The 13,377-nt window shown below is 39.2% G+C and overlaps 1 protein-coding gene across 1 annotated transcript in view; it reads right to left on the reverse strand.

Moving 5' to 3' along the window:
- Positions 1–13,363, reverse strand: part of LRRC69 (leucine rich repeat containing 69) — a 79,354-nt gene extending 65,991 nt beyond the window's left edge. Inside the window, exon 1 of the mRNA XM_052651585.1 lies at positions 13,181–13,363. Within this exon, the coding sequence (XP_052507545.1) occupies positions 13,181–13,363 (183 nt within the window). The remainder of the gene's footprint in view (positions 1–13,180) is intronic.
- Positions 13,364–13,377: the final 14 nt, after the last annotated feature.

Below are 13,377 nucleotides of genomic sequence, written 5' to 3' on the forward strand. Positions count from 1 at the left end.
CTAACCTTTGCTTGCAGGTCGCCCTCCAGTGTCTGCTCCCCACCTAGGCAAGACGGGGCAAAGACCAAGGCTTATTAGGGCCACTTTTTCAATTGGGCTGGGGAGAAGGTAGTATATGACATCACTCAGTGTGATGTACCAATGAGTGTCTGCAGTAGCAGAACCTGTGGTATGTCGTTACAGTCTGAGATGTCACGTGTGCTCTCCTAGGGGAGTTGGCCTTGGGTTATGAGTCCCTAGGAAGAGCCAAGCTGCTCAAGCTCTGGGCAAGGTGTGGGCAGTAACCTGTGCCTGCTCACCACCTGGTGGCAGATGTTATCTGGGGTTGGGACCCCAGCGGCAGTGTTTTGTCTACTGTCAGGCACTTCCCCTAGCTTTGGCAGTAGCTAGTGGCTTATGTTTCCTGCTCTGGGATCATAAACAGCAGTCACATCTAATGCCAGCAGCACTCTTACTGGTTCGGCCAGTTTGGTGGCCACTGATGGGCACACAGCCATTGTCTGTTGACTGCACGGAGTTAAGAATGGCCTGGGAAGAAAGATCTCTTTCCTCTCTGGGACGGCCAGTCTTTTCCCTCAACTCCCCCAACTGTGTCGTACTAGACCCCTCAGAGTATCTTTACAGCAGCCAGCACCAGTGCTCTCTCCTGGGGCCAAAACCTGAGCCTGAGCCTCAGCACCCCGCCCCTCCCTCTGCTGCAGGCAGGCATGCCAGCCGCTCTCTGGCTCTTACACACTATTCGGCAATGACCTCTGTGGTGAATTCTCTCCATTTTGCCTTCTGAGCACCGGCTATTGCACTTCCGTCCACCCTGTCCATGATGGGGTTTCAAAGTGTGCAGAAACTTTTCCTCTTTCATGACTCCCTTCCCAGAATGGAGGTCCCCATCCTGAAATTTTCTCTTTATTTTTAATCTTTATCTTTTGCCCTATCTCATTCTAAGGAGACCGGCTTGCCTTTAGGGAAGTCTGGGTTTTCCTTCCAGCATGCAGAAGGTGTTCAGAAGGAGCTGTTCTATATGCAGATGAATTTTTGATGCATTTGTGGGGAGGGAGGTGATGGCCCCATCTTATTATTCTTCCATCTTGGAAGTCCTCCTCAAAATAGACTTTAAATAAAGACTGTTTCAAGAGACAAAGAAGGTCACTACATAATGGTAAAGTGATTAAACCAAGAAAAAGATTTAACAATTATATTTATGCACCCACCATAGGAGCACCATAGGAGCATCTCAATAAATAAGGCAAATGCTAACAACAGTAAAAGGTGAAATCAAAATAGTAAGGTATTTTAACACCTAAAATATACTAATGGACAGATCTTCAAGGCAGAAAATAAATAAGGAAATACAAGCTTTAAATGACAAAATACACCAGGTAGATTTAATGGATATCTATAGGACATCCCAGCTGAAAGTGACAGAATATAGAATCTTCTCAAGTGCACATGGAACATTCTCTAAGATCATATTCTGGGTCACAAATCAAGCCTCAGTAAATTTAACAAAATCAAAATTTTATCAAGCATCTTTTCTGACCACAATACTATGAGATTAGAAAACAAGTATTAAGTTAAATATTAAAATAAAAACATGCTAGCTAAACAATACATTACTAAATAACCAAGAGATCACTTAAGAAATCGAAGAGGAAATTTTAAAAATACATAGAAACAAATGACAATGACAACATGATGACCCCAAACCTATGGGAGGCAGTAAAAGCACTTCTGAAAGGGAAGTTCATTGCAATTCAACCTCACCTCAAGAAACAAGAAAAATCTCAAGTAGACAATCTAACCTTACAACTAAAGCAACCACAGAAGGAACAATAAAACCTAAACTTAGTGGAAGAAAAGAAATCATAAAGATCAGAGGAGAAATCAATGAAACAAAAATGAAGAAAATGAGAGTAAGGATCAATAAAAGTAAAAGTTGGTTTTTTAAGAAGATAAAATTGATAAACCATTAGCCAGATGCCTCAAGAATAAAAGGGAGAGGATTCAAATCAGTAAAATTTGAATTGAAAAAAGAAAAATTACAACTGACACTGCAGAAATACAAAGGATCGTAAGAAAATATTACAAGCAACTATATGCAAACAAGATGGATAAGCCAGGAGAAATGGACAAATTCATACTAAAGTACAACATTCCAAGACTGAACCAGGAAGAAATATAAACAGACCACTCATATGTAATTAAACTGAAACTATAATTATAATCTTCCAACAAATTAAGGTCTAGGACCAGATGGCTTTACAAGCAAATTCTACCAAACATTTAGAGAAGAGCTAATGCCTATCTTTCTCAAACTATTCCCAAAAATTGCATGGGAAGGAACACTCCCAAACTTATTCTATGATGGCACAATCACGCTGATCTCAAAACCAGACAAAGACAGCACACACACAAAAAAGAAAATAACAGGTCAATATTACTGATGAACACAGCCACTACAATCCTCAACAAAATACTAGTGAAAAGAATCCAACAACATATTAAAAGGATCATACACCACGATCAAATGGGATTTTTCCTAGGGATGCAAGATTCTTCAACATTTACACAATTCAATCAGTGTGCTACACCATATTAACAAAAACTAAAAACCATCTGATAGTCTCAATAAATGCAGAAAAAGCTTTTGACAACATACAAAACCCATTTACGATGAAAACTCTCCAGAAAGTGGACATAGAGGGAACCTACCTAAACATAATAAAGGTCATTAAAACAAACCCACAGCAAATATCATTCTTGAGAGTAAAAAACTGAAATCATTTTGTCTAAGATCAGGAACAAGGCAACAATGTCCACTCTCAGTACTATTATTCAATGTAGTTTTGAAAGTCCAGAACAAGGCAATCAGAGAAGGAAAAGAAATTTTTAAAAATCTCAGTTGGAAAAGTAGTAGTAAAACTGTCACTGTTTGCAGATGACATGATACTACACATAGAACATTCTAAAGATGCCACCAGAAAACTACTAGAGCTCATCAGTGAATTCGGTAAAACTGCAGGATACAAAAGCAATGCACATAAATCTCTTGTAGTCCTATAACCTAACAACAAAAGATCAGTAAAAAAAAATTAAGAAAACAATCCTGTTTACCATTTCAAGAAAAAGAATAAAATACACAAGAATAAACCTACCTAAGCAGACAAAAAACCTATGTGAAGAAAACTATAAGACACTGATGAAAGAAATCAATGATGACACAAATGGAGAGACATATATACCATGTTCTTGGATCGGAAGAATCAATATTGTGAAAATGACTATACTACCTAAAGCAATCTATAGAATCAATGTAATCTCTATCAAATTACTAATGGCATTTTTCACAGAATTAGAACAAAAATTTTACAGTTTGTATGGAAACACAAAAGACCCAGAATAGACAAAACAATTTTGAGAAAGAAAAGTGGAGCTGGAGGAATTAGGCTCCCCAATTTCAGACTATACAACAAAGCTACAGTCATCAAGACAGTATGGTATTGGCCCAGAAACAGGAATATGGATCAATGGTACATGATAGAAAGCCCAGAGATAAACCCACAGACTTACAGTCACCTAATCCATGACAAAAGAGGCAATAATACACGATAGAGAAAAGACAATCTCTTCAATAACTGGTGCTGGAAGCAAAGGAAACTATAAACAAGGTGAAAGACATCCCTTAGAATGAGAGAAAAAAACAGCAAATGAGACTGACAAAGCATTAATCTTCAAAATATACAAGCAGCTCATTCAGCTCAATACCAGAAAAACAAACAACCCAATCAAAAAGTTTGGGACAGAAGACCTAAATAGACATTTCTCAAAAAAAGATATACAGATGGCTAATAAACACATGAAAAGCTCATTATTAGAGAAATGCAAATCAAAACTACCATGAGATATCACCTCACACCAGTCAGACTGCCCATGATCAAAAAAATCTACAAACTAAATGCTGGAGAAGGTGTGGGGAAAAGGGAACTGTACTGCCCTGTTGGTGGTAATGCAAATCAATACAGCCACTATGGAGAATTCATGGAGATTTCTTTAAAAACTAGGAATAAAACTACCATATGACCCAATAATCCCACTATCTGTCATATACCCTGATGATGCTGCTGCTGCTAAGTCGCTTCAGTCATTGTCTGACTCTGTGCGACCCCATAGACGGCAGCCTACCAGGCTCCCCCATCCCTGGGATTCTCCAGACAAGAACACTGGAGTGGGTTGCCATTTCCTTCTCCAATGCACGAAAGTGAAAAGTGAAGTCGCTCAGTCATGTCTGACTCTGAGGAAACCATAATTGAAAAAGACACATGTACCACCAATGTTCATCACAGCACTATTTACAATAGCCAGGACATGGAAGCAACCTAGATGTCCAACCTAGAAAGATGAATAGATAAAGAAGTTATGGTACATATACACAATATGACTTGGACAGAAAAAGGAATACATTTCATTCAGCTCTAATGAGGTGAATGAACCTAGAGCCTATTATATAAAGTCATGAAGAGACTTTACATATGCATATACATGGAATCTAAAAAGATGGTACTGATGAACCTACCTGCAGGGCAGCAACAGAGACACAGACACAGAGAACAGACTTGTGGACACAGGGGGAAGGAGCAGAGGGTACGAATTCAGAGAGTAGCATTAAGACAAACATTATTATATGTAAAATTAGAGAGCCAGTGGAAATTTGCTGGATGAATCAGGGAGCTCAAATCCAGGGTTCTGTGACAACTTAGAGGAGTGGGATGGGTGGGAGGAGAGAAGGAGCTTCAACAGGAAGGGGACATAGGTATACCTATGTATACGGCTGATTCATGTTGATGCTTGGCAGAAACCAACACAATTCTGCAAAGCAATTATCCTTCAATTAAAAATAAATTAAAAAGCAAAAAATTAATTTTTTTAAAAAGTGGTGCTGGGAAAACTGGAGAAGTACATGTAAAAGAATCAAACTAGAACACTGCTTAATACACAAAAAATAAACTCAAAAAGGATTAGAGACTATAAAAACTCTAAGATGAAAACACTGGTAAAACACTCTTTGATAAAAATTACATCAAGCATTTTTTTGACCCACCTCTTAGCATAATTAAAATAAAAATAAACCAATGGGATCTAATTGAAAGCTTCTGCACAGCAAAGTATTAGCAAGTTGAAAAGACAACTCTCATAATGGGAGAAAATACTTGCAAATGAAGAAATTGACAAGGGATTAATCTCCAAAATATACAAAAAACTCATGAATTCAATATCAAAACAAACAACACAAGGACAAAAATAGGCAGAAGATCTAAATAGACATTTCACTGAAGAAGACATACAGATGGCTAAGAGGCCCATGAAAAGATGCTCAACATCACTAACTACTGCAGAAATTCAAATCAAAACTACAATGAGATATCACCTCACACTGGTTAGAATGGCCATCATCAAAAAAAATCTACATACAAGAAAAAAAATCTACACACAGGAAATGCGGGAGAGGGTGTGGAAAAAATGGAATCCTCTTGCACTGTTGGTTGGAATGTAAACTGATATAGCCACTATGGGGAACAGAAAGGAGGTTTCTTAAAAAACCAAAAAGCTAGAACTATTATATTATCTAGCAATCCCACTACTGGGCATATACCCCGAGAAAACCACAATACAAAAAGAAACATATACCCCAGTATTCAATGCAGCACTATTTACAATAACCAGAACATGGAAGCAACATAAATGTCCATTGACAGATGAACGGATAAAGTTGTGGTCCATATATACAATGGAATATTACTCAACCATAAAATAGAATGAAATCAGACCCTTTGTAGAGATGTTGATGGACCAGAGCCTGTCATACAAAGTAAAATAAGTCAGAAAGAGAAAAACAAACATCTTATATTAATGTGGAATCTAGAAAAGTGATATAGATAAACCTATTTGCAGGGCAGGAATAGAGACAGACATAGGGAACAGACGTGTGGATACAAAGGCGGGGTGGGGAGGGCTGGATGAATTGGGAGATTAGGACTGACATATATATACACTGCTGCTGCTGCTAAGTCGCTTCAGTCATGTCCGACTCTGTGCAACCCCATAGACAGCAGCCCACCAGGCTCCCCCGTCCCTGGGATTCTCCAGGCAAGAACACTGGAGTGGGTTGCCATTGCCTTCTCCAGTGCATGAAAGTGAAAAGTGAAAGTGAAGTCGCTCAGTCACGTCCGACTCTTCCCAACCCCATGGACTGCAGCCCACCAGGCTCCCCCACCCGTGGGATTTTCCAGGCAAGAGTACTGGAGTGAGTTGCCATTGCCTTCTCCATATATACACTACATATGTAAAATAGCTAGTGGGAACCTGGAGCTAGCTCAGCTCAGTGTCCCTGATGATACAGATGGGCGGGATGGGGGAGGGACAGAGGTCTCAGGCAAGGGGATGTATGTTTACATACAGCTGATTCACTTTGTTGTACAACAGAAACTAACAGGATACCGTAAACCAATTATACTCCAACAATAATACAAAATAAATTATAGGACATCAACTATTTCTTTCAAGTCATTAGAAGCGATTTGAAAATTTCCAGTTTCACAAGTCAATTACCAAAGAAAAAAGAGATAAAGTCTGTATTCTCCAAAGACTCTGGTCCCACTTATCCTTGTGTTGTTGCTGCTGCTCCTATGTCGCTTCAGTCGTGTCAGACTCTGTGCAGCCCCACAGACTGCAGCCCACTAGGCTCCTCTGTCCCTGTGATTCTCCAGGCAAGAATACTGGAGTGGGTTACCATTTCCTTCTCCAATGCATGAAAGTGAAAAGTCAAAAGTGAAGTAGTTCAGTCGTGCCCGACTCTTAGCGACCCCATGGACTGCAGCCTATCAGGCTTCTCCGTCCATGGGATTTTCCAGGCAAGAGTACTGGAGTGGGTTGCCATTGCCTTCTCTGAGTCTTGTGTTGCTAGTCAGACCATTAAGGTGATAATAATTTTAATAGCAACACTAATTTATTTAATAGATCCAATGTCAAGTACTGAGTTTTTTATATATTAAAATTTAATTCTCAAATGTGAAGACAAAGACCTTGTTTTTTTCACATCTGTATCCTCAGGACCAGCATAGACACAAGATGATGAATGATAAGTATTTGTCAAAAGAATGGACATGTAAAACGGAGAGTTGGAACAATATATGTATTAATAGTATTTAAAACTGCCATCTTCAGACAACTCAGGTTTTCTAAGTGTATAAAATAATAAAACAACAGAGCTGAGAGCACCTCAAGAGACTTCATTTTATACATGTATTCAATGGTTGACCTTGAAAAGCAACTTAATCTCTTTCTGAATCATAAATTTTATTATCATATCAGTGATAATAATAACTTCCTTGAAAACTTCCTTCCTAGCACTGTGCCAGCACTCAATACATGGGGGATGCTGCTATTCTATCTCATACCATTTTGTATCAAAATGGTACAAAAATTTAGAAACATTACTTTTCAATTAGGAACTTAAATATCAAGATTATTTTAATGCCATGTAAGTGTTTATATATATATATATATATATATCATAGGGGGAGTTTCAATCATTACTAATAAAACTACAACCTATAGCAACACAAAAAAGAATTCTAATTAACTTTAGAAAAACACATTCCTGGATTTTATAGAAAATTGTTGAGTACAAATTATCATCTTTGAACTATGACATAAGCATGACCAAGTTATGAAGACCACAAGGACTCTTACATCATTTCACCTGAAAGACACAACGTGTCCTGCCTGCTTTTTCTGTTATATTTTTTTCCTTAGCACTAATCACTACCTCACATTCCGACTTGTTCTGCCATTTCTTGCATCTCTTCTGACTACAGCATAAGCTCCATGAAGGCAGGTATTTTCACCTGCTTTTAACTAAGTTACCTGAGACATAGATGGTACTCAACACTTAAGTGTGGCTTTGAAAAAATGAAAGCAGAAAATGAGGCCCATAAGAAAGCCTTCCTCAGTGATCAATGCAAAGAAATAGAGGAAAACAACACAATGGGAAAGACTAGAGATCTCTTCAAGAAAATGAGAGATACCAAGGGAACATTTCATGCAAAGATGGGCTCGATAAAGGACAGAAATGGTATGGACCTAACAGAAGCAGAAGATATTAAGAAGAGGTGACAGGAATACACAGAACTGTACAAAAAAGATCTTCACGACCCAGATAATCACAATGGTGTGATCACTCACCTAGAGCCAGACATCCTGGAATGTGAAGTCAAGTGGGCCTTAAGCATCACTACGAACAAAGCTAGTGGAGGTGATGGAATTCCAGTTGAGCTGTTTCAAATCCTGAAAGATGATGCTGTGAAAGTGCTGCACTCAATACGCCAGCAAATTTGGAAAACTCAGCAGTGCCACAGGACTGGAAAAGGTCAGTTTTCATTCCAATCCCAGAGAAAGGCAATGACAAATAATGCTAAAACTACTGCACAATTGCACTCATCTCACACGCTAGTAAAGTAATGCTCAAGATTCTCCAAGCCAGGCTTCAGCAATACGTGAACCGTGAACTTCCTGATGTTCAAGCTGGTTTTATAAAAGGCAGAAGAACCAGAGATCAAACTGCCAACATCCGCTGGATCATGGAAAAAGCAAGAGAGTTCCAGAAAAACATCTGCTTCTGCTTTATTGATTATGCCAAAGCCTTTGACTGTGTGGCTCACAATCAACTGTGGAAAATTCTGAGAGAGATGGAAATACCAGACCACCTGACCTGCCTCTTGAGAAACCTATATGCAGGTCAGGAAGCAACAGTTAGAACTGGACATGGAACAACAGACTGGTTCCAAATAGGAAAAGGAGTATGTCAAGGCTGTATAGTCACCCTGCTTATTTAACTTCTATGCAGAGTACATCATGAGAAACACTGGGCTGGAGGAAGCACAAGCTGGAATCAAGATTGCCGGGACAAATATCAATAACCTCAGATATGTAGATGACACTACCCTTATAGCAGAAAGGGAAGAAGAGCTAAAAAGCCTCTTGATGAAAGTGAAAGAGGAGAGCGAAAAAGTTGGCTTAAAGCTCAACATTCAGAAAACGAAGATCATGGCATCCGGTCCCATCACTTCATAGGAAATAGATGGGGAAACAGTGGAAACAGTGTCAGACTTTATTTTGGGGGGCTCCCAAATCACTGCAGATGGTGACTGCATCCATGAAATTAAAAGATGCTTACTCCTTGGAAGAAAAGTTATGACCAACCTAGATAGCATATTCAAAAGCAGAGACATTACTTTGCCAACAAAGGTCCATCTAGTCAAGGCTATGGTTTTCCCAGTGGTCATGTATGGATGTGAGAGCTGGACTGTGAAGAAAGCTGAGCACCGAAGAATTGATGCTTTGGAACTGTGGTGTTGGAGAAGACTCTTGAAGAGTCCCTTGGACTGCAAGGAGATCCAGCCAGTCCATTCTGAAGGAGATCAGCCCTGGAATTTCTTTGGAAGGAATGATGCTAGAGCTGAAACTCCAATACGTTGGCCACCTCATGAGAAGAGTTGACTCACTGGAAAAAGACTCTGATGTTGGGAAGGATTGGGGGCAGAAGGAGAAGGGGACGACAGAGGATGAGATGGCTGGATGGCATCACTGACTCGATGGACGTGAGTCTGAGTGAACTCCGGGAGATGGTGATGGACAGGGAGGCCTGGCGTGCTGCGATTCGTGGGGTCGCAAAGAGTCGGACACGACTGAGTAACTGAACTGAACTGAAGATTAAATACCTGTTTAGTTGGTGAACAGCTGAACAGGTTGAAGTACCCAGGACTTCCAGATACTCATCCAGGGTTCTTTTCAGCTCTCCAAGCGCTCTCTTTTCTGAAAGTTTTGTTTTCTCTGTTAGCAGCTGGCAAAATGAGCAATACTTCTGAAATGTGTAAATAATCTCTATCCATCATTTGCGGATTTCTAGCACATTTGAGGTGCTTCTAGAATGGGCTTCTTCTGGTAGCTCAGAAGGTTCATTCACCTGCAACATGGGAGACCTGGGTTCGATCCCCAGGTTGGGAAGAACCCCTGGAGAAGAACTGTGTAAATAATCTCTACCTCTCATTTGAGGGTTTCTAGCACATTTTATTTGAGATGCTTCTTCAACACCCATTATAAAAGGGAAATACATTTTTTTTCCAAAAGTCCACAACATTGGAGATTCTATATGAAAAATATTGGCTAGTTCATAACAGTCAAACAATAATGCCATGAGCCTGCATGTTTGTAAAGCACGTTAAAGATGGACCACAAAAAGCCTAATTTCTATCAGCTGAATTCTTCTTTAAAAGTAAGATGTGATTTCTTCTTTAAAAGTTAAGAGCTGAGCTGAGCGAACACCCTGTTAAAGGAAACTGAGCTGGGAAGTCAAAATTTAGAGTCTCTCCTAATAGTCAAAGGATGAGGAGGAAAGTAACAAGGGAGCCACAAGAAGACAAACTAATGATCAGACTCATCATCTTTTTTTACCTGCGGAAGTATATTTTGCAATCTATACTCTTTACTAAACAACTATTAATCAAACAGGAGAGAAGAATACACATGTTTTCAAATATGCAAAAGTTCAAAAAATCTAATTACCACATACCTACTAGGGTGGGGCTTCCCAGGTAGTGCTAGTGGTAAAGATCCTGCCTGTCAATGCAGGAGACAAGAGATTCACAGTCCATCCCTGAGTTGGGAAGATGTCCTGGAGGAGAGCATGGCCACCCACTCCAATATTCTTGCCTGGAGAATCCCATGGACTGAGTAGCCTGGCGAGCTACCGTCCAAGGGGTCACAAAGAGTTAGATACGAGACTTAGGATACACGAAGATCGGGATGATGCCTGGAGAATTATTTCTAGAAAATAAGTGAGTAAACCAAAAAAAAGAAGAAAATATGGTTATGGGAAACACTGATTCCAATTCAGGAGAAATGCACAAGGATATTTGAGCAGGAAGTATCCACCTAACCTAGATTAGCTTAAACTGGGGCAGGAGGATGGAGGCTCCTGGAAGTCACCCAAGGAAAAAGCACATTTGATAGGATATGTAATATGATCAAGTTCAAAATGAGGCCATGACAAAGGAAAAAGGTACAAGAATAAGTGAAAGACATTAGGAACTCCAAGGTAACAAAAACAGTATATAAGGACGAAAATATAATCATAGTACTTTGATTGGCTCCATGTACATTTCCTAAAGGAAATCAACGCTGAATATTCATTGGAAGGACTGATGCTGAAGCTGAGGCTCCAATACTCTGGCCACCTGATGCGAAGAGCTGACTCATCAGAAAAGACCCTGATGCTGGGCAAGATAGAAGGTGGGAGAAGGGGACAACAGAGAACAAGATGGTTGGAGGCATCACTGACTCTACGGACATGAGGTTGAGCAAACTCCAGGAGATAGTGAAGGACAGGGAAGCCTGGCATGGGGTCACAGGGAGTCAGACACAACTGAGCCACTGAACAAAATGATACTTACTTATTAACAATATACATTTTAGAATTTTAGAATTCTCCGAGACAAAGATTTAATCACGGTTATTACTGGGTACATTGTAAATACTATACACCTCATAAAATAAGAAGTTTATAATTTGTGAAGAGGAAGAGAAAACGTGAGCTGAAAGTAGATTACAGATGCTAACGCTGCCATCTCACCAAGTGGAGAGGAAAAAGACTGTAGCTGATGAAAAATAAACAAAGGTTGGGAGATTAGGACTGACACATACACACTACTATACATAAAACAGACAACTAATAATATCTACTGTATAGCGCAAGGTACTCTACTCAGTACTCTGTAATGACCTATATGGGAAAAGAATCTAAAAGAGTGGATATATGTATATGTATTACTGATTCACTTTGCAGTCCATCAGAAAATAACACAGCATTATAAATCAACTATACTCCAGTAAAAATTAATCAAAAAAGAAACAAAGGTACATTTCAAAGATAACTATGAGAAACTAAACATATTAATAATTTATATTTGGAAGATGATGAAGATTGATATTTAAAATGGACATATCAAGAAAAAGAACTAAAAGCAGTTATATAAGGAAGTCAAAATTGTGATTTCTTAAGAATAAATGGACTGTTACTCTAATGAAAAAAAAAAAATCACACAAAGGTGGAGAATTGGCTCACTCAAATTCCAAATTCTTTTACATAAAACTCCTCCGTCACATTAGAAAAGTCCAAATCTTTACTGTTGTTCTGTAACTCAAAGGTACTTTTGGAAGTTATTAAAGGGGGAGTTTTGGAGTATTTCCCTATTTCTTGGAAAGACATGGGCACAGATTACAAACTCAAATAAGTTTGTAAACCTAAGAAATGAAGTAGGTGAAGGAAAGAAAATAAGAGTTGTTGTTAGTAACTCTCAACTCAAAACTAATGAACTTAATGAATTACTGTTACTTAGCTGGTTAGAGATTCTTTCAGTGCTGATGACAGTTTAGAAATGAACAAAAAGAAAACTACAAAGTTAATATCCCTTGCCTTCTCCCAACTTTAAGATTTTTAGCAGCTGGAGTTTCAAAGAAATGTCGTTCATCAGAAATACTTAACACAAGCATCTGGGATTCATTCTGTTGCTCTTTACAAAGGATATTCTTTATTTAAAATGCTAAGTTTCTTTTAAGGACTACTTCATAAGAAATCCATGTTGTCCTTCCCATTTCCTGCCAGTACTCCATTTCAAAGTGTAGCCTGCTCTAGGAAATTGAAAAGAACTCCCCTCTAATATCAGAAATCTCTCTTCATTCCATACGCAATAGCTTCAGGATAGTCCTCAGGGTATACAGCCTCTCAGGGATCTTCAAACTCACTTTGAGACGGAGCCCCAAGGTAGACAAGTAGATCCAGGCTCCCAAGCCCTCTCCAAATGACAGCCTCCAGAAAAATAAGTGTTGCAGAGGCCTAACCCTCTGATGCCAAGTGTGGGCCACAGAGCATATGAATAAATTGAAACATCTCCCCCTACCATATGTAATTCACTAGAAGAGAAAACCATCTGATGCTGTTCCAGCAACCATCCACATTAATTCTCCAGGGAGCTAAGTCTCCAGTGATTGAAGCCTTCTTCTCTTAATTCTTTTTTCTCTTCCTATCCTCTTTCCACCCTTAGTTGAAAAAGATAATGCTGTTTCTCACCTGGGTCAAGTTGCTTATCTCTGGGCACACTTTGGAAATTTGGTTATTCTGAAGGTACAGTGTCTTCAGGCCTGGCAGTTTTTCTAACACTGAGGGCATCTTTGTTATGTTCTTTCCATTTAAGGTTATGATTTTAGTGTTTTTACCACCCTTCAGTGCTCTTATTAACAACCTTTCAGCCATGGGTATGGAAGAGA

This window comes from Budorcas taxicolor, chromosome 14 (assembly GCF_023091745.1).
Source record: "Budorcas taxicolor isolate Tak-1 chromosome 14, Takin1.1, whole genome shotgun sequence".
NCBI lineage: Eukaryota > Metazoa > Chordata > Mammalia > Artiodactyla > Bovidae > Budorcas > Budorcas taxicolor.